The sequence below is a fragment of the Lepeophtheirus salmonis genome, chromosome 12 (genome assembly GCF_016086655.4).
Source record: "Lepeophtheirus salmonis chromosome 12, UVic_Lsal_1.4, whole genome shotgun sequence".
Taxonomy (NCBI): Eukaryota; Metazoa; Arthropoda; class Copepoda; order Siphonostomatoida; family Caligidae; genus Lepeophtheirus; species Lepeophtheirus salmonis.
Genome location: NC_052142.2, coordinates 6,948,831 through 6,969,989, shown reverse-complemented (window position 1 = coordinate 6,969,989; position 21,159 = coordinate 6,948,831). Strand labels below are relative to the sequence as shown.

Below are 21,159 nucleotides of genomic sequence, written 5' to 3'. Positions count from 1 at the left end.
AATTCTAAGGTCGTAAACCAATCTGAATCCATTGTCTTTATTAACGTTAATACTTTCACATGGCTGCAATATTCACCATGGCTATCAAAACGGCCTACTTAAAATAGATTATTCATTATTAGTCCTTCCTCACTAAAAGCTCAAATCACCAATATTATTAAAGCCACTCCTCGTGTCACCATTACGTTCCATTTCTGTAGCAAAACCTTTATCTTCAATTTGATACCTGATACAAGTGACGCTATCTTCATAATTTCACTTGTTATACATACTCAGCAATTGGGGAGTCAATTACTTTTACACTCTAGACTGATCACCTTAGCTGATTCTAATTCTACAATGTTGCTGAAGGAAAAGGGACTATTACAGCAGCATTTCGCGGTAATAAGGCTCCGGTTGAATTAATCGTAACTTCAGCCTTCATAAATGACATCCTTCTATTATGGCAGGACATGATTTGTTTGGGAATGAAAGAAAACAACTCTCAGATACCAAATAAACCTACATGAACATATTTCCATAATTTTGCTCCTGGACTAACAATGAATCTCTGTCCAACATACTTTTGTAACAAAATTGAGCACAAAATACTCTTATGATTTAAACTCGATTAACCTGTCTGATAAAAATCTCTCTTACAAGATTTCTACAAAGACGTAATTTCATATATTTTACATGTAATAAGACTAAATCTAGCTCACCGATTATACTTCATTTAAGGAAGGACATTGAGATTATTCCTTTCCAGTCAAAAGTTCCAAGGTACATTCCAATTCATATACATGGATAAGCAGATAAACTTGTTCAAAAATTCTGAAAGAATAAAATCATTGCTCATGTTGATTCATCTGTCGAACATAGTGCCAACAGATACTTTCTACTCAAATTTAATGGCAGAGTACATCTTGTTCTTGATTTTACAAACTCGAAGAGATACTGAAAGCGTCGTTTTTATGTTCTTCCATATGCTGAATAAATTATTCAAAGTTTTGAAAGTTCTTCCGAAGCCTTTATACAAGCTAATTTAACACTTAGCTATTTTCAGGTTAAATTAGACTTAAAAAGTTCTTGTTAAACCACTTTCACAAAGAAAATTTCAGAATTCCAAGGCCTACTTGAGATTTGTAAACGCTTTGGTGGCCGTATTAGAAAACAACCACCCAAACGTTTACAAGTCTCAACTAAATTTACATCCCAATTCGAAATTTATTCAATTTGGTTCAATTTCCTTTACTGAGATACAAGTTCGATACACAAAGATTGAACTACAGTTATCAGCTCAAGTCAGGGACGTGGAAATATGCAGATTCTTATCAAAGGATATTGAATCAATTATAGTTGTCATCCAAAATCGTTTCATAAAATGTTCTTTCAAGAAAGAAGTATTTGAAATTAGCGATCATCGTCTTATGAGACTGAGAGAGCAACTCCTTCGATTTAAAATAAACAAGCCAACCAGGGAAATACATCTCCCTGATGATGCACGCAGCCAACACCTGCTTACTCATCCGAACCTAACCCCTTTTGAGAGGACTTTGAAGAAAGTATCTTGCGAAGAGCTATCACAGATCCGCCGTTCTAACAACTGTATACCACTATCGATGAACATTATCATTTGATTTTATCAGCACTAACATTTTATATCCACTTATAAGATTACCTGCCTTTTATACTGATCATCAGTTAGCCTCTATTTAGACGACTTTTCTTTCTTAGACGTTGATTCTCAATCATCAAATACTCTTGTGCTTATATAAAAAAAATTTAAATTTTCGTACTGCAATTTCAAAATTGATTTTTAAAAATTTACAGATCTCATTGTATTGTGAACGTAATCTCTTGATTTTACAATTCAAACTCAGGATTCTGTTGTCTAAAAAAACTATGGATTGTGGAAGCTCTCCCCGAATTTCCATAGACTTCCCCAGTTCAACTAAATAGATACTAACCTCATCTATATATGGTGTAAAAATCTTCCCACCAATGCCATCTTGACCAGAAGCTGTTCCATCCTTAAAATGCTTTGTTATGTAATTTGATATAACATTTTTTGTGAAGATTAAATGTTTTCCTAAAGTAGCAGGAGGCAAATTCACTCTTTCACCCCCAACAAGCTTTTGGAAGCTCCTATGAAATAGCTTCAAAATTCTCTGTGGGTCAGTGATAGTTTGACCTTTGTCAATTATTTTCTTAATTAAGGTCTTTCGGGAACTATTTTTTGAATCTTTTAGATGAGTTTGTTTTCCGATACAATTTCTTCCTTAAACTCCATCTCAGCTATCTCCGAAGTACGATATAAATTGGCAGTTTCTGCTGCAATTGAGCGTAGAGAGAGAGATCCGTTATTCGAAACATCTTCAAGATCCTTTTCAAATGATACAGCTCTCTTCCTTTTCCTTCTAATAAATTGTATTGTTGTGAATTTGACAGTAGAGGCCAACAGATTAGCTATTTTTGCTGGATTAAAAGTAGAGTTAAAACAATGAGTCAAATATGACAATAGTTCTTTTTTTTAAAATGTTATGTATCACTACCCACATTTGGGTCTTAAAACGTTTCTTTGAATGGTATTGTTCAATATCAATTTCAATCATTTTATGATCAGATCCAGGATGAGGGCCATAGAGTGCATTAATTGTTTTTGACCGGATAGAAGAAGAAGCAAGAGCTAAATCGATCCCTAAAAAAGAATCAACTTGTGTAGAAAACTTTATTGAGGAAAATAAAATGGTTCACTCTGAGATACCAAAAACAATATGCGAGGAGGATAATATTGGAGAGCCAAGGAGGACCCTAAAAAAGGATTAACTAATGAAGAAAAGCGTCCTGTACTTAATAACAATAACATTGTTCCTTCTGAGGTAATGGTGGAGAATATTGCTTCAATTTACTCCTCCTCAGTGAATACAATTGAAGAAATTATTGCACCTTTGGGTGTTGAAAAGGAATATGGACTCATCAACAATTGCATGCAAGCCAAAAAAAAAAAAACACAACTAAATCCTGACCTCCTTTTACTATCTAAGACAAGGTCTGGTTCGGTTTCAAAAAGATCTTCTTCAACTTCCAGTCTCTCCTACAGAAAGAACAAACTCCTAAGAAGCTTTTACAAAATTAATTTTTCCTCATTTTCATAAAATATAATGCTTTATTTTAAAAAAGCAAACCAAAATCGATGATTATTGAAAAGTTTAAGTTTTGTTAGTTGGTTTATTCTTCATTTGGTTAATTTTAATCTTTCTATGGATTAAGGAAAGATTTACGAAACTCAATATAATTATTTTAAGAATTTAAATTATTTTTATCAAATTGACTAATTATCCCAAATATATATATAGACTATTTGAGCAGGGTGATGAATAAGTTCGTGAAGATATGTTTAATTTTATAAATTCAATCTAAATTTAATCATTAGCATAAACTTTTGTGAAAAGGATCCAATTTTATTATCAATTAATTTATAAATTTTTTTTGTTCCAAATAGCCACCCATTGCCAGATTAAATGGTGGAGACGAAAATGCACTTGGACAGAAGCAGCACAGACAGTTTCTGTAGAGGTATTTGCCCATTCCTTGATGAAGGTACGCTTCAGAGTGACATTGTGGGGATGGCACTGGATAGTAGTCCTGAAGTGAAGGATGAATCATACAAAAAAGTCAATGATATTCAGGTCAGGGTTTCTAGGAGGCCTCACATTTTTTACCCAAAATCCCTTGAAATTGGATTTTTACCTATTCTTCACATCTTGCAGTGTGAGAGGAGGCCCCGTCTTGCTTGAAGATTTAAAGGCATCGCTATATGTGTCCTGAAGCCAAGGAAGGATCTTGTCGCCCAAGAAGACCTTTTCGACGTGTTGGTTCATCTTCGACCCCTTCTCAATAAAAATGAGGGTTATATTCTTTCTGTCCGACATAATACCCCCCTCCCAAGAGCATAACACTGGGCGTCTTCCAGACCCTTGTAATGATGTCTTGTTTGTTTGTTGATGCTGTCAATAATTTTGTCCAAAACACATTCATTTTGGGTGCATTGGATGTGCTTAACGGTCATCAACTATGTCCTCAAAAATTATGAGAAGAGAGACACAACGTGGTTTATGATTTACGTCCAAGTTATTTAATAGCATAAGCATTGATTAGTTCTTGTTACTAAATTCATATTCTTAACTAAAAATGATATAAATGATAGGAGACTGGACAATAATTTTTTTTTTTTTTTGGCCAAATTACTGAAAGCTGATTTGACTTAAACAGATTAGATTATACAAAACATAGCTACGGCCGTCGTAATTGATTAAATATATTTTTACTAATTATACATATATGTTATGTATTTACATAGAGGATCTCCTTCCTCTACTCGTCTTTTACATTAAAACATATATGAAGGAACTTGGCACGAGAAGGTTTAAACATAGATTGACTTTTAAAAATTTATTATTATTATATTTAAATTTAGTATATATTAAGTAAATCTAAATCTAAGAGTTAGAAATTTTATAAATATCATTTTTTATCATTATAAAGTGGACGAGACTCATTAGTGGATCTTTTTAAAAGCACTAATTTACATACATCTAAACAAAATGCAATATCCCTAAGGCTGATACTCACATTTATTATGGTTTGTTAAGGCGAAAAACGTGGAAATGACCATTAAAACTTTCAACGGATATCTGTTTGGTCTTTGAAGCCTTTTAGAAAAAATTCTTGTTTTTAGGATATAACTACGATTTAGTTCCATATTTCGACATGAAATAACTATATAGATAAAAATAGGGTTTGGCCTTTAAATCATTTCTTTAATCAATTTCTTATACATAAAAGTCAAAGTAAATAACAAATCGATAGGAACATTTAAGCATTGGAAAAATTATGATAAAAAGTTTACCGCACACTTAGAAATGTCCACAGATTGTATTAAATTTACTAGGCCCTGCAAGAATTATAGAAAACTATATAATAACACACTTTATGAGTTTGTAGACTGCCCTGTTATCTATATTCTAAAATATTTTGTATCAGTAAATCTAAAAGGGATGACGAATGGGGAATAAACAAATGTTGAAGGTCTTGTTCTTTTTGGAATATCAAAGAAGAAGGGTGCAACTTCTGAGGTAACAAGGGCTCTGGACTTTGCAATTCTTAATTGTAAAGCTCTTATCGCCAGCTGACTAACTAACTATCAGCCTATTCGGGAGGATGAGTTGGGAGGTATCATATTGGCATCTTCCGCCCGCTATGTCTCTCTCACAATGAAAATTCATAAATCAGGATGTGAGTCATGGAATTTTGCAGGGGAAGAAATCCGATACCTTCCATCAACTTCACGGAATCATCGAAATATTTTAAAAAGGGTTTGAAGAAATTTTAACAAATATTTATCATAATTGTTAATTTGCATGTTTACTGTTCTTTTTTTTAAAGATTGATATTAAGAATATTAGTTTAAATTCTACCCGGACCATTAAGTATAAACTGTAATATTTGTGTAAGTATTTTTTTACACAATTGCTCCGGTTTATTTATATAGGAAGTTCTATATAATATATAAACTAAATAAAGAATGTTGAAAAGAAAAAAAATATGAATTATTCACTACTTTCTCTTAATTGCATTTACTAAAAATGTATTTTACTCGAAAATGACATGAATTTATTTTCACTTATAGTTTTAGATAAATATTTTGAGTTTTTTTAGAGTCCGGCAGCGACTCATTTAGTTTCTAAAGATAGTTTCTTGGTTAACATAGGGTTCCTGAAAGCAGAAATTAATGGCAATGAGTGGAGTCTTTTATTTATGTCTTTGAGTTTTTTCCAAATTTATCTTGAGAAAGTGACCCAATGTGGTTCAAAGTGTGCAGAACAAATTAAAGAGAGGTTACCACATCTACTGTACATGTACACAATTAAGTGCATATATATAAAGATAATATCAGGAGAAGAGTTCCTGTTACAAAATATATTTTATATATAGGCATATAAATATATATACCTATTAGGGCTAGGACGGTACGCTAAGCCCACAGTTTATTACGAACCACGGTAAACCCTTACGGTACGTGTTTCGATACGGTATAGATGTAGAATGGTTTAAAAAAAAAAAATTTATGTGATTAATATATGGTCCGAACACAGTCAGGGTTTACTTCTTTTCAAATATAGTCTCTGAAATAAAAGAGTAAAACATCTTAATTTTAGGAGATTTAAATGTTAATCGACAAATTCGAAGGGAAACGTTAAATAATAACGGTTCAGAGTTAGTTATTTCCAAGTATTGCCTTGAAGAATGAGGTCTTTTTGATAAAAGAAATAATTCGTATATGACGTATTACAGGAAAAACAAATCAGGCGAACTAATGGAAAGCAAACTAAATTAAATTCTCATCTCATAAAACTTAGCAAAGTCCCTCAAGGAATTCAGAGCTCTTCAACCTTATATCTCCAATCACTCACCAATTATGGCAAACGTTCATTTCTCTAAGCTAAAACTTAAAACATATCGGAAATTAAATATATAACTCCTGAATGATAGTTCTACTAGTAACGAAATAGAAAAGTTATTGACGAATGCAGGTACTTGCTTAACAATTAACTATTTTCCCCGTGCTCAGCCCTCCAACGTCTAGAAGAAAATTCAAAGAATACTTTTGTCGACAAGGATATAATCGCTGCATTCGATCAACGAAAGGAAAAAAACCGTCTTCAAGAGCTAAAAAAGATGAGTGTTAGTGGAATTGATACTGAAGAGGATTTGGATGATATTATTCGAAATAAAAACGAAGGCAGAGCAATCAGAGCTGAATGAAAAAAACATCAAGGGTGTAGTGCCCATCTCTGCCGAAGAAAAAAATATTCAAAGTTCGAGGAAAATTGTTGCTTTAAGAAGAGAGAATGGAGAGTAACTCCAGACTCCAACAAAAGTTACACAAGAAATCTTGTCGTTTTACTCGAATCTTTATTGATGTAGCGACTGAGAGAACAAAGTACCTACTCCCTTTGTTTCAGAAAGAAATGGGGTCCAAAGTGAGCTTAACTTTCAAAGAGTAGCTAGTATGCTCCAATTTCATAGTGGGGCAGAGGTCTAAAAATATAGAAACCATGTGGAAATATTTAAACTTTACATGGCTGATTAGACTCAGATGCTGTTCGGATTTCTGGGCAAAATTGATGGAAAGACAATTTTGTATAAGGTATTCGGGGTTCAATTCAATGCAAGAATTTTCATGGGCCCTGCTGTGCTGTTTAACTCTTCCAGTATGGTTAGTGAATACTAAAAGAAAATGACCTATTCATTGTGGACTCTTTTCTTCCTATGCTGGGCGTAGACGAACATTAAACTTCACCACAGGTTGAACACTAAAGAGGAATTCTTCAAGGCACCAGGACTATCAGCAATTTTACAATCGTGGAGCAAGTCCACAGATGCCACACCAACAGCCTTCTTGCATATTACAAGAATAAAAAAAATGATGAAGCCGTATCATCCTGTTCTACATGTCGTTAAAAACCATAGCTATTTCAAGTGTCTGCAAGAAAGGCATCGAAAACCAAATTTGGTTCTCTGAATGATTTAGTTTGTAAATGTTTCCCTCGATTAGGTAGTAAGCCGTCGGAAAATGTTCTGAAAAACTCAATAAAAATATTTTCGAACCCTTTCATGGACTCAAAATAAAACTGGTTCCGCTACAGGATAGCTACTTTTATCCTTTTTACAAATAAATCGAGAGTCGAAGAAACAGAGAGACTGCACATTCTTTAAGTCAAATTTAGAGACTTCAATACATCTCTTTTGGTCTTGGGAAATAAAAAGTTCAGAAATAAAGATTGGGGATTGGCTGGTGATGTAACCACCTACACATAGATTTCACTTAAAAATAGAAGGTTTAATAACAAAGGTACCATTTATTATTTACGCCACAAGAAGTAAGAACTCTTGCATTCCTACTAGTCATGAAAAACTCCTCTTAAGATTGTACGAAGTGCTGGAGAGGTTCAATAGTAATGGAATTGTGTTATAATTTTGCTTTTTAGTTTAATTGTTTAGCAGATTTTTGTTAAGATGTTATTCTCTTTTTTCATTTACACGTGCTCGTTTTTTTTTTTTTTTTTTTGATTGAACGATGAACGAGAAATGATTGTCCCTAGTGCTAAATTAATTAATTAACATTATTTTGTGATTAATTTGCTAGTTGTTTTTTTGGAATGTATGGATATATGAAATTAATGTACAGAGAATAAAATAGTTTTGCGATTTAAAAAAAAAAATTAGTTTTCCAAGTTTTCCGATATTTTATTCTTTAATAAATTATTTTCTGTAGAGATAAATTATTATTAAATATACTTTAACTTGTCTAAAAAAAAAAGGTTGATTTAAAATATACACGGGATATATAATAATATTACTCATAAATTTACAAATTTGTTTGCAAAAAGATGAGCTAATCTACATGTTCAATTAATAAACAAGACCAATTGGCTGTTCCAATATTGCGAGCTGTCGATAAAATTATTTTTCTTGATATAAATGTAATTGTAGTTAGGATATATCGTGAATCTTACTTGGAAACATTGGAAAAATTAGCTTAATTAGTCCTCCACCATAGCTATGGGTTTTCATGAATTGGAATTCCTTTTATTAATCAATATCTCTTTTTCTATTTCCTTTGAATAATATTTTAGTTCTTTTGACCCAAATTCGTAGATATCACCGAATATCTCCACTATGTGTTTTTTTAGTAGTCACAATCTATCATTGATTTCACCTGGAGGACGGAGTATTGTCGAAATGACTTCTTCAGGTTTTGATTAAAAAAACAACCAAAATTTTATTAGTTCAAAATATTTAATCTGTAATTACTGGGTGGTACATTGAAATCTGAACACTTACTATTTCAATTATTTATGAAGGTTGAATGATTGAAATTCATTCGTATTTCGAAATATTAAAGCATAAAAAATTAGTTAGAAGCAAAACAAACCTGAGCTCTTTTGCTTAAGTACAAGTCGAGAAAATGACACTTGTACGGGATTGACGAAATTTCCTTTTGTGCACTCCCAGCAGCTGGGCGTTTTCAGGACCATCATCTACGCCTTCAGGAATTCAGAAACGTTGGAAAGGTAGAAGGGTTTTGTCTAAAAGGCCAAATTAGACCCGGAGCAGATGAAGAAAATAGTCCAGGCCAATCCCTTCAACTCCATGAAGGGCCCTTGCAAGAGTTGTCGGAGTTTCCCACCAGAATGTCCAGAGAGCAATCAAACCAGTGCGTGGAATGACCCTTGTGAGGATAGAGACGCCACTTTTGACACCAGCATTGAAAGAAGCCATATTTTCTATTGGCAAAACTTTTATTCTTTTGCTTCTCCCCCCCCCACAGTCCTGAGACCAAATTCCTCCACTACACACTCAGTGCTCATTTCCAGTGGAAAGCCTGCAGTGTCCGTCATCTAACCACCCAGGTCATCAAAGGCACTGTCAGCATGCACTGGGATGTCATTATAGAGGACTACATCAGCATTGGGTGTCAAGCCTTCCTCTGCCGCCTGGAAGTCGTCATTAAGGCTATGTGCAGCTATACATTAATGATTAAGTAAGCTCAGACACAAATCCATTTGAATAATTAATTTTGTTAAAATTCTATTGTTAATTAATAAATAATATCTTGTTGAAGTTTAAAATTGAAAGAGTTCATACTTTCATGGACTACGTGGTAAACGAACCGTACTTTGTATAAAAATATACCAAACCAAATTGTGGTACAAACCTGTACCGCACTTGCCCTAATACTTATATATACAGTATACATTTAGAGATGTACACGCTCATTAGATTTGTTCCCCATCCTTTAGTTTGTTCCCCATAACTAGAACAACCTTGGGTCACTATCTTGGATAAAGAGGAGAACACCAGGCAACTTAGACTTGGAGAATATCACTTTGGGCCCACCCTGGATTCAGGAGCGAGGCCTATATTTTGTCTCGGAATAAAATGAGTTGATCCTGTAGAGGGGCTTCAAAGTTATTTTCAGAAGAAAGATTCCGAAGAGAAGCTATTCCAAGACACCTTGTCTTTAACATTATGTTAAATGATGATAGCTTTTTTGGAATTCTTGGTCTTTATTTTCGATCCATAACCTTTTAGAAATATCAAGTGACCAGGATCTCTTGGGAATATACTAGGTTGTCTAAAAAAAATTCCCGACAACTTTATGGCCTTATATCTCGAGTTCTATATTAAGTAAAGTGGTTTTATGAATTTCTGCAGAAAGTTCGGAGGATTTAAAATATTTTTTTTTAATCCATTACATTAGTACAATTTGTATTTTGAAGTCCCTTGATATCCACCATGAATTTTTGACCTCAAAAGCCAATAAAATGCGCCTAAACTTTACTGCAAAATTGCCGGGCATCTTTAGCCCCAAAAAAGTATTGTCTGTACATTTTTCGTAGCTGAGAAGTCAATATTTTGTATTACTATTTCTATAATACCACAATCTGATAGAAAATTCTTGTTTGTCTTATGGACTTTCATTAATAATATTTTCCTGGAGCACATGTTTTAACAAAGACACATCACTTCACATCTAGAATGATTTTATTGAAGGTTCTTTAATATGAACAGACTATAACATGAAATATACAGTGGAATAGCTCATGCAATAGATCCCACAATACTTGCCCTATTATGTAAGTCTAAGTGAATTCAATAAAAGGGCTAAAAAGATTTTTGAAGATGGGGATGAGTAATAAAATTATAATATGTACAAATAGGAGATGAAGGAAAAAAGTGTCTAGATAAAATATATTGTTGAAAAAATAATAAAATAAAACTCTTACATACAGATTCTAACCACAAGGATGTCCTCTATTCCATAAGGTGTTACAAAAGATCAGTTGAAACTGAGTATGTGCGATGTTCCAAATCCAATCTTTGACCAAACTTTGAAAAGGTCAGGGCAGGGAGACACCAGGGTATGTTTTATCGACTTGTAATAATGAATACGTAAGAAGCTAGCCTCAGAGACTTCATTGGAGATTCGACTCTTCTTTGAGGCTCTGGGAGGATTCTAGGTGTTCATGTTTAATTTTGTTAACTTTTTTATATAGTTGCCTGTCGTTAAGACTACATTGAGATTTTACCAGCGACAAGGAAGCTTTGAAGCCCATCCCAGCACGTGATGCATGGGGGAGTGTGTTGTCCGATTCTATCACTTGGAATAATCATGGAAGACTTCTATATCAGTACACGCGTATCACACATATATTCTATATTCAAAACCGGTAAGACCTATCTTAAATAATAAAAATAAAGATACATATTATACAGAGAAACACGTTCCCGAGATCGTGGGTACTAAAGTTTTAAGACCAAGAACAGCAATCCTGGCAGCAATAGATGTCTTAAGAGTTCATTGAAAACCTTCAAAGATTCCATTTGATTTATTGTGGTACGAAGTTGTAAATAAATTATTAGACCCCAGGAGTTGTCCAAAGTTTCTCAAAAACGTTCCTGTAACTTAAGGTCCTTTGTCAGAATGGACTGAATTTGGCGCCTCAAATTTCCACACTCAGCTCTAAAAGAAGATGTTGCAGTATTAGGCATGAGGAATGGGTTCCAACGATGTCGATTTAGATTGTCCTAAATTGTCTAGAGGTTTGTTCAAAAACAATTGACCTAGAGAGTGAACTCTTGGCATATTATTTTTCTATAACAAACCTTTTTTTGTCCAGGATTTGTTATCAGTCCTCAATTTTGGTGAGACAAAAGATTTAGAACACAGAACGTTATTTTACAGTCAAGATGTGTCAATCCGAAATGCATCAATCACTTCGACAGATGTGGTAATATAGAATTTGAAAGAATTTGAAGATTACAGAGGACAACTAAAAAACAGTACTTAACTCAAGATAATATATTAGATAATGGTAAAAATTATATGAAGGTTCAAGAAGAGTCTTCAACTCGTGAAAATATACTGGAAGGACGAAAAAATAGAATATATGAAACTGATTCAGAGAGTTAAGTTAGATGTACCCTCCTTTGATTCCCCCTATCTACGTTTGGTCCCTTTTTGAAAATTATTAGTACTTTATTTCATTCATTTAAAACTGGAAGAAGTGGACTTCTATATTGTCGAAAAGTTAAGACCAAAGGTAGATAGAGGGAATTGAAGGAAGATACGTCTAACTTGGCCCTCCAGAACAAACGATACCCAAATTCGGAGCCCTGTATTTCACATGCAACAAAGGGATGAAAAATCATCCGAGGAAAACTAACAGCCTTATAAGAGAGCAGATTCAACTCCTTTCTTAGGAAGAATGTTCCAGGATTTTAACAATGAAAAGATCCATTCACGATGAGTAGGGAATTTCAATATTTTGAATATGATTAGTAATTACTTTATTTGAATTTGTACGAAGCGTGGTCTTATGATGATAGTAATCATTATTATTTATGGCGGGGTATGACGTCATTATCGTTACATTGAAATGGTAAACATTATTAAGATAGAGCTGCATATTTGATAGTGCACTCCCATAAAAAATAGGATCACTCAAAAAATACAAAATCAAACCAAAATCCTTTGATATGCATATTATTTAATAGGTATTTAAAAAATAAAAATAAAGTATGGATTATTTTTCTACAATATTAGCTACGGCATTCCTTATTACTAAGAATAATAAATAAGTCATAAGGGTATAAAGAAGTTTGTCGTTTTTTTATCATTTTTCAGCCTAAAAATGGAAATAAACTGAGTTCAGAACAACATTCACAATCAATAAAAACATTTTATAGTATTAACAAAAACCTTTTACATCAGTTTTATTCATCATACTTCAATTTTGGGAATGCCTTAATGATGAAAAATGACTCTGAAAGATAATAGTTCCCAATGACCACAATCTCAGATATTTCTGAAACATGACAACCTAAATAAAAATGGAGATCAGTTTTGGATTCTGCACTCAAAGATAAATTATCTTCTTGTTTTTATTCCATTGGTAGAAATTTTCATTCCATAATGGTTCTTCTGTGTAATAGAAGACTCAAAACAAAGAAAAAGGACTTTGCCTCTCTCTTCCTGGATTTTAACCTTAACTTTAGATTCTTTGAAGCATTCTTTCCTTTTGGAGAAATCAAAATTATAGAATTTCCATTATCGCTCAGAGATGCAATTCGAAAATTTCTATCAAATGCTGAGTCAGTAAGAAATATTGAGAGTAATCCTGTCATAAGTTTCATCAATGATTATATCATTGATGGACGAAGTAAAACCTTTAAAATTTTATACTACTTTTATAAATAATGTTCAAAAAGAGAAAAAAAATGAAAGAGAGTCAAAAATGACATATCCAAAAGAAATAATGTTATGTATAACGACTGGGAATAGTTATTTTTCAACATTTGATGCTTTTAATGGATGCCATTGGAGAAGAAAAGTCAAAAATCGACAACATGCAGAAGATTTAAATTTAGAGGATGGTCAATCGAACTCAATGCTACTAGATATGTTTTTAACTGAATGCTCAAGCCTATGAAGGAGTGAAACAGTTTATCGACGACATATTTAATCATGATGAAATTTTAATGAACATCTTCAAAAAGTTATTATTATTTTTTTTTTTTTTGATAGAATCAGAAAATACGTAATCTCCTTCAATTAAATATATTATTGACTAATAAATTATTGGTGGATCCAAAGAAAAATGAAGTATTAATAAAATTTCATGTGCCAAAGAACATTACAAAGATATGATCATTCATGGGGATGATAAATAAAATGAGTTGATTTTTCAAAGAAATAGCGAAATTGTCTGCTCCATTAAAATAAATTTTTTAAGTATTTTAGTCATTAGGCTATGGTATCCATTATGAATAGAAAAACACCTGATGAAATAAATAAAAAAACCGGGGCAAAGATAAATTAGGGGAAAGAAATACAACTTTAGGATAAAATAGAAACATGTAAAACAAATGAGAATGTCAGATGCTCTATCTAGAAATCCATATTTGGATCCTAAAAATGAAGATTTATTTGAAAAATCAATTATCAAGGGTTAACAAAATAGTTTACTCATAAGGGCAGTCAGAGAAACTTTCAATAATTCTGAGTTATTGGATAAAAGGTATAAGAATTGAAAAACTAAAGCTAAATCAGATGTATGTACTAAAAACTTATTGATATGGTATAAAGATTGTTAAGATTGAAAATAAATTAAAAAATGTTACTGGATAGATTTCTGGAAAATTATAAATAAATTATCTATTCCCGAAAATTTGTTCACTGTAAAAAATCAATATTCATTTAGAAGTAAGAATAAAAGTTACTCAAAAATACATTTTTAGAACAGAAACATTGAATATTTGCCAGGAGTAGACAAAAATATTGAAGAATTGACATCAAATTGTAAAGAATGCAAAAAAAGTTCTAGCGTAGTTATCATCAGAGTCAAAAAATTAAGCACCAAAACAATTTGAATCAGATGGATGTACAAATTTTGCATCGCAAGAGTTTCCAGAATTTTTATAAGATCGGGGAGGGGATTTGAGATGTTCATCATTATATAATCTTAAATAAAATTATCTTGCAGAAGCTGTCGTTAAAAAATAAAAATATTTAGTCAAGAAGACTATGGATAATAGTAAAATCAATTAAACACTGATTAAACGTGGAATTTTAGCGATGAGAAACACACCTAGAGAAAAAATATCTATTCCTACTAGGAGGGTTTTTAATTGAACAGTATTAGGGAACCGTGCCCGCAAAAAACTATGTAAGTCTTTACCCCCATTCCTCTAACTGAAACATAAATATATTCAGAGTTTAAACTTAATTCTACAAGATCTGCAGAATTTTGAATGTTCAAAAATTCCAAATTAATGTGCTTGTTAGATATTGCATTTGCTATGAGGTGTTGTGATGTAACCTTATGTGTTCCAATCCTTCGTATTATTAATGTATCTCACTATATTCACTACTTATTTTCTATCATTGTAATGCTACATATATATGAATTAAAATAAAGTATTGAAGTTGGGGATACACAACAGTACTTAACACATAAACTTGTTACTACTGAGGGATGTTATAATGATAACATAAATGTTTTTTACTTTAATTGGTCAGGTTGAGTTGCAGTTAATGCCATAAATCTTAAACCAATTAAATAAAATTAAAAATGTCCGGAATGATATAATAATAAAAAAAGAAGTTCATTAAATAAATTTCAAGAAATAAAAATGTCACATCGAGCTAGTCAACCCGTAAATAAAGAAAAATTCTAATCATGGCCTAACCCTCTCTTAGATACAGAACTGGATGAGAGTATTATGATAGTGAATGGCACTTGAGTGAATACCCAATCGTTTTTCCTTTTCTAATTTTCTTAACATTAAATATCTCAAATCTTCAATGAGTAAGTTTTGAATTTAGATCAAATTCTAACAGCATAACAATCAATAATTCAAATGATATAAATTACAGGAAAAACAGTGAAAATCTTATTACATTATTATAAAAATATTTCTACTATAAAAGTTAATTTTACCCATCAAAATTAATATATTTTCAATACCTTAAAGAAAAATTTCAAAGTATTACAATTGTAATAAAAAATTTGGATGTTAGAGGACAAGGCATGTAATAACTATATTTCAATTAATCTTAGTCTCCCCGCATATAATTATTGAAATAAAAATAACTATACCATCAATTGGGCAATTAGAATCACTTTTGTGGACAATCATCAAATCTACATAACTAAGTTGAAGGTTTGCAAGTGTTTGTTTAGTGCTTTCAATGATTTCCTTACGACTTAATGCCTTATCATGGCTCCTGCAATAGATAAAAAAATAATTTTAATAATTGAAAATTTATAAAACAATACTTATGCCAAAATATTTTTGCACATATGGTGAATTGTTTCCTATGCCATCCTTTTTTTTTAATTATTCGCCCTAACTCGTATTCTGTTCTGTCAGCAATATGAGGATCTGATATATCAAACAAATTTATACCGAAGTTAAATGCATTTGTCACTAATTCTTCAATATTGTCTAAATTATCTTGATTAAAAACTTTAATTGAACCTATTATAAAAAAGTAACAAAGTATATCAAAAAAATATTTATAAATATTACAATTCTTACCCAATCCTATATTTGGTACCTTCAAACCTGATTTCCCTAGATGCCTATATTTTATTTCGTGAATGTTTTTGTTATTCATTTCACTCTTAATTCTACTTAAATGTGTACTACTATTAGAAAGTAAATCCAAATCGTCCATTACTTCTATTGAAGCAATTGGAGCTTTGCCTCTACAAATAGAATTTAGAATTAACAATGTACAATAAATCTATATTATCTTAATTACTGATTTTCATAAATTCCTTTTTATTGTGTAACATTTTGTATATAATTTCAAAAATAAAAACATCATAACATCTCAAAAATATAATTAAAAGTTAAAATGATACCGTCAATATTTAATTTCTGGAAATGATCAATGATCATAAAATATTTATACATTACAGACAATTGACTTCGCTTGAAATTTCAACATTTTTTCTAATTTTTCTTTATTTTTACGTATAAATGTACTTTCAGTTTTATATGTTATAATGAAAAAAAAATTATGATAAAAAAAGTAAAATAGCATGCATATTTATCATTTACCTATAAATTTTTGGATTGTTTTCACACTCAAAATCTGTATTATTTTCTAGCACAGACATACCTCTCAAATCTACAAATAAAATTAAAAAGTAAATTTTTTTTGAAATACTAACAAAATCAATAGAGACAAATATGTATATAATATATATATTTACACGGAAAGGAACATATAAATGTATGCTTACTCTATATATACGTCGAATATCATTGACTAAAAAATTTGAAATACAACTATGTGTTATCGATTAGAAAGTATGCTAGAAGAAGAGGGAATTTCATTTCGATAAAAAAGAAAGCTTTCCACTAATTCCTGATATTAGATAAGAATTCATTGTTGATTGACATGAACTCGACTCCATAATTGTGAAACAGAATTAGACGAAATTATCTAATACATATCTTTGGTCAGTAATAGAGTGGGACATGTATTTTTGGAGAGACATTTTTCAAATTTTATGTCTTTTTATAGATAGAATGATCCTGTCATGCAAAAAAAGAAACAAAAAAACTAAGAGTTTATATCTTAAAAACTATTATTTGAAAGAATGATGATTTTTTATTTTAAATTATATAATTCTAGCCAGTGTCAGCTCGTAATCTCGTGAGACTCAGAGTATAATCGAGGACATTCGAATAATTCCCTTCTTTTTAATTAACATATACAAAGTGGGATTTGTGTCCATTTTCCTCCTCTGACGGCTGCTTGCAGCTGATCTAATAAAACATCTTGACGACTAAGCATTTTTCAAATTGTCAGAATTACAACATTATTTTTCAGTTTCTTTTTAAGGTATACTAGCAAGTCATGTTTTTTACAATTCTATTTATACAACTCTACCCCGTTGAGAAAAGAATATGTATAGGCATCAAGTTGGTTAATAATTTGATTTAAACAGTGATGTAAATCTGGAATTTTTTTTAGGTGGCCCATTTTATTAGAATTGGTAATCTGACGAATGATTTTTTTTTTTCTTATAAATTTTCATGATTATTTAATTCCTAAGTAATGTACATCCTTTCCTTAATAGATTCAATTATATTCAAAACCTGAATTGAACATTCCTGTGTGCTCATAAAAGAAGAAGCGTAATCCTGATGATTTTTTGCGAAGTTATAAATGTAAGTGGTTGCTGGACTCAGAGTAGAATTGGCGATCGAGATCAGAGTAATTCTAGGAAATATTCTTGTGTATTTCCTTTTCTCTTTCCTCCCTTGCCACTGCTGATTGTAGCTGATCTAATGAAACGTCATGAACATTATTTTGGGAATTTTCAGGGTTACCATTTTGATTTTCGATTTTTTGTGATTTTCATCACAAAAAATATAACAGCTTAACAAAGAAATATTTTATATAAATTTTGCAGGGCGTAAACTCACGTACATTTTGAGGTTGCCTTGCTAAGAACAAACAAAGCTTTATATTATCAGAATATCCATTAAAACGTTAGGTTGGCCACATATCTCAGGGAAATACATCTGTTACAATTTTAAGGAGAGTGACGAATCTGGTTTTGAATATAAATAGAAGCATTCAACTTTCACTAAATCACTTTTAGACTTAAATTCTTAGAACTGCTCAGCAAACCGTATTGCTTAAAATCTTTAGTTAAATTTGAATGTATGTTTTAATAGTTTAAGGCTCCAAAAAAGCTGTAATGACCTCTTAAAGATCGCAAAACATTAAATTAAATTATAAGGATGAGTAAAAATTGATGTTGGTAGGTTTAGGTTCATAACCAGCTGATCTGAAGTTATTATTATTCTTCTGTTATTTTTTGTATTATTATTATATTTTCGATCTTTTGACACCATTGTTATTTTGATATAATATATTTTCTTCATGAATTCCACGATTTGTTCTTCATCTATTTACGATTTCTCTTAAATCTGAACTTTAGAGCATGGAAACGTTACACTTTTTTATCTATATGTATAAGAAAGACGTAGAAAGTATCTAAAAAAGGGTTGTTCCTGTTTTCTAGGACCACTGGATTAATTAATTCAATAAGTATAAAGAATCATAATATAATAAAGGGTACGATAAGTATGGAAGTATATCCTTTTTTTTATACGTTATTGGAAGACTGTGAGTCCCTGTTGGGTATTATTGGGCGGTGAAGCTTATGTTTGTCATATTTCTTATGCTCATTCTTAATAATTGTCCTCATTATTCAGAGAATCTATTCACAAAAAATCCTTTGGTTGATTGGGAAATTAATTATTATTGATAGTATTAAAGACCACATGCACCATATTCAAAGTAATACAAAGATTACAATACGAGTGTTGAATATACCAAAAATTATCAAGAATAATTTTGAAAAATATTTCTAGGGAATTACTTCCACATTTCGAATTTTAATTAAATGGCACTTATTTCTTTATATCACTATGTTTTTTCTCTTCATCTGAGTGTTTTATATCATTTCTAACTTTGTTAAAAGGTGTTATCCCTTTTTTGTTGAACACTAAAATATTTTTAGCGACGATATTGCTTGATATAAGGTAGTTTAGAAGATTAAGATAGGGCGTAAGCTAATTCTATTGAAATTATTAATACTTGGAAAAATACCCCTAAATTTCCTTTTAACAATTCATAAGATCTTATTTAACTCATTAACATCATAATCGATTACTTTTAGTTAAATTTATTTATTCATAATATAAAATATCTTCGTTAGGATAATATTTTAAGGAAATCGTAGCAATTTGGGACATAATATTTTACATGAAGGAAACTGTGTAAGACGAATTCTACAATTCGTTTTTCCATTATTACTTTTGTTGTGATGGCAACAATACGACATTTTTAGTGCATATTTATATTATATTTAGTCATTGTTAATAATAATCCAAACATAAATTTATTAAAATTGTTTATTTTTAAGTTTATGTGTAATTTTTTTTTAAATCCAAGAATATACCTATATAGAGATATGAACATGGAATTCTTATGGAGTATTTAATCTAGGTCAATTTAGTTTTATACCTAATAGGTGGTGAAATTTCTATTATATTGTTATACTAAAAAAATTATGGAAATTATGAGAATCATTTCATACATATATTGTCCAATAGTTCACAAGATATAATTTTGCAAATCTAAGCCTAACATACCAATTAATTAATTAATAAATGCACTCATTATATATTTTGCATGTAAATATAAAGATAAATTATAACTGGATTACAGTATAAATTCACTAAAAGTAGCACAAAATATATTCTATTATAATTTTATCATAAAGTAAAAAAACTATTTATTCCAAATATGCCTAAAGTTTCAAATAAAATATATTTTTACTATATAATGCATGTTTTAAAAAAAATGTAACTTTTAGTAAATTTTAATTTAATGACTTAAGTAATATATTACGATAAATACACTACTCATCTTCATTTGTAAGATATAGGGGTAAGGCAAGTCTAATAGAAATGTATTTCAATTAATCTTGGGGAAGGTATAATTCACATTCTGAACCTTCAGAAAATTCAGAACTGCCAGGTAACTCTATTGCTAAATTTAAATGTTCAAAGAAAAGATAATATTAATAATGTGAATTAATCGAACTCAGATAGCTATGTTTAAATTTTCACTAATAATATAATTTAAGATTGGTATACATGAAATGATAAAATTTAAAAAAGGAAACAATTTGAATTCAAAAGCAGTAATTACAAATGTTACATCATATAATTTTGATACATTATATGAATTCCATTATTCTTATAAATTTATGGAAAGAATAAAGAATATATCATAATCTTTGGGAGAAAAAAGGCTTAGACGAAGATTTACATGAGATCTTTGCAATTCTGAGAACGGATTATTCTTAGTCACAAGTATATAATCCTGGAATAAATCGTAATAAATTATATTGGGAAGCAAAAGCCATTAATCATATGATATATCTATTAAGCAACTTTAAATTATTTTTTTTTCCAAAGATAACAGATGCTCTCTGTTCAAGACAAAGTCCAATTCTATTAATTCAAAACAAAATGAATTGGCACAAAATTAATTGAGGAAGTTGAACAAATTTGTTGAGTGTTTTGGCAGCTTAATTGAACTTAGAAGTAACAAGACTTGTTGTTATTCATTGTATTCATAATAAAGGCACCTCACATTATGTTTAGCTGTACATTATAGTTTAGTTGGATATTTTGATAATAATTAACCCTAATTTGCGCACTCTACCGAGAATTAATTCAAATATTTATATAATAGAAATTGTAAAACATTATGCAAAGAATAGTAACTTATCTTTATCTCAATTTTAGGGAAAACATATTAATAATTGCCTCACATATATCTACGCTCCTGCCGTTTTTACATAAAAAACAATTTGTGAAAATATACTTATGTTATTTTTTTTTATATATTAACTGATAGGTTTAGCTCTGCTGAGATATTAAACATATTGGATGAGCTAGAAGATGATGGAAATCTGTAAATGGGTCTTTCAGTAATCTCAGATT

General features: G+C 30.6%; 1 protein-coding gene across 4 annotated transcripts in view; it reads right to left on the bottom strand.

The window, feature by feature from the left end:
- Hk (potassium voltage-gated channel subfamily A regulatory beta subunit hyperkinetic) overlaps positions 1–16,965 on the bottom strand; it is a 60,160-nt gene extending 43,195 nt beyond the window's left edge. Inside the window, exons 1-5 of one of the 4 annotated variants that reach the window (XM_071891952.1) lie at positions 16,866–16,965; positions 16,681–16,750; positions 16,153–16,322; positions 15,891–16,092; positions 15,711–15,838 (exon numbers count right to left, since the gene is read on the bottom strand). In XM_071891952.1, the coding sequence (XP_071748053.1) occupies positions 15,711–15,838; positions 15,891–16,092; positions 16,153–16,322; positions 16,681–16,739 (559 nt within the window). In that variant the 5' untranslated portion in view covers positions 16,740–16,750; positions 16,866–16,965. The remainder of the gene's footprint in view (positions 1–15,710; positions 15,839–15,890; positions 16,093–16,152; positions 16,323–16,680; positions 16,751–16,865) is intronic. The other 3 variants (XM_040722462.2, XM_040722463.2, XM_040722460.2) reach the window with 3 other exon arrangements.
- Positions 16,966–21,159: the final 4,194 nt, after the last annotated feature.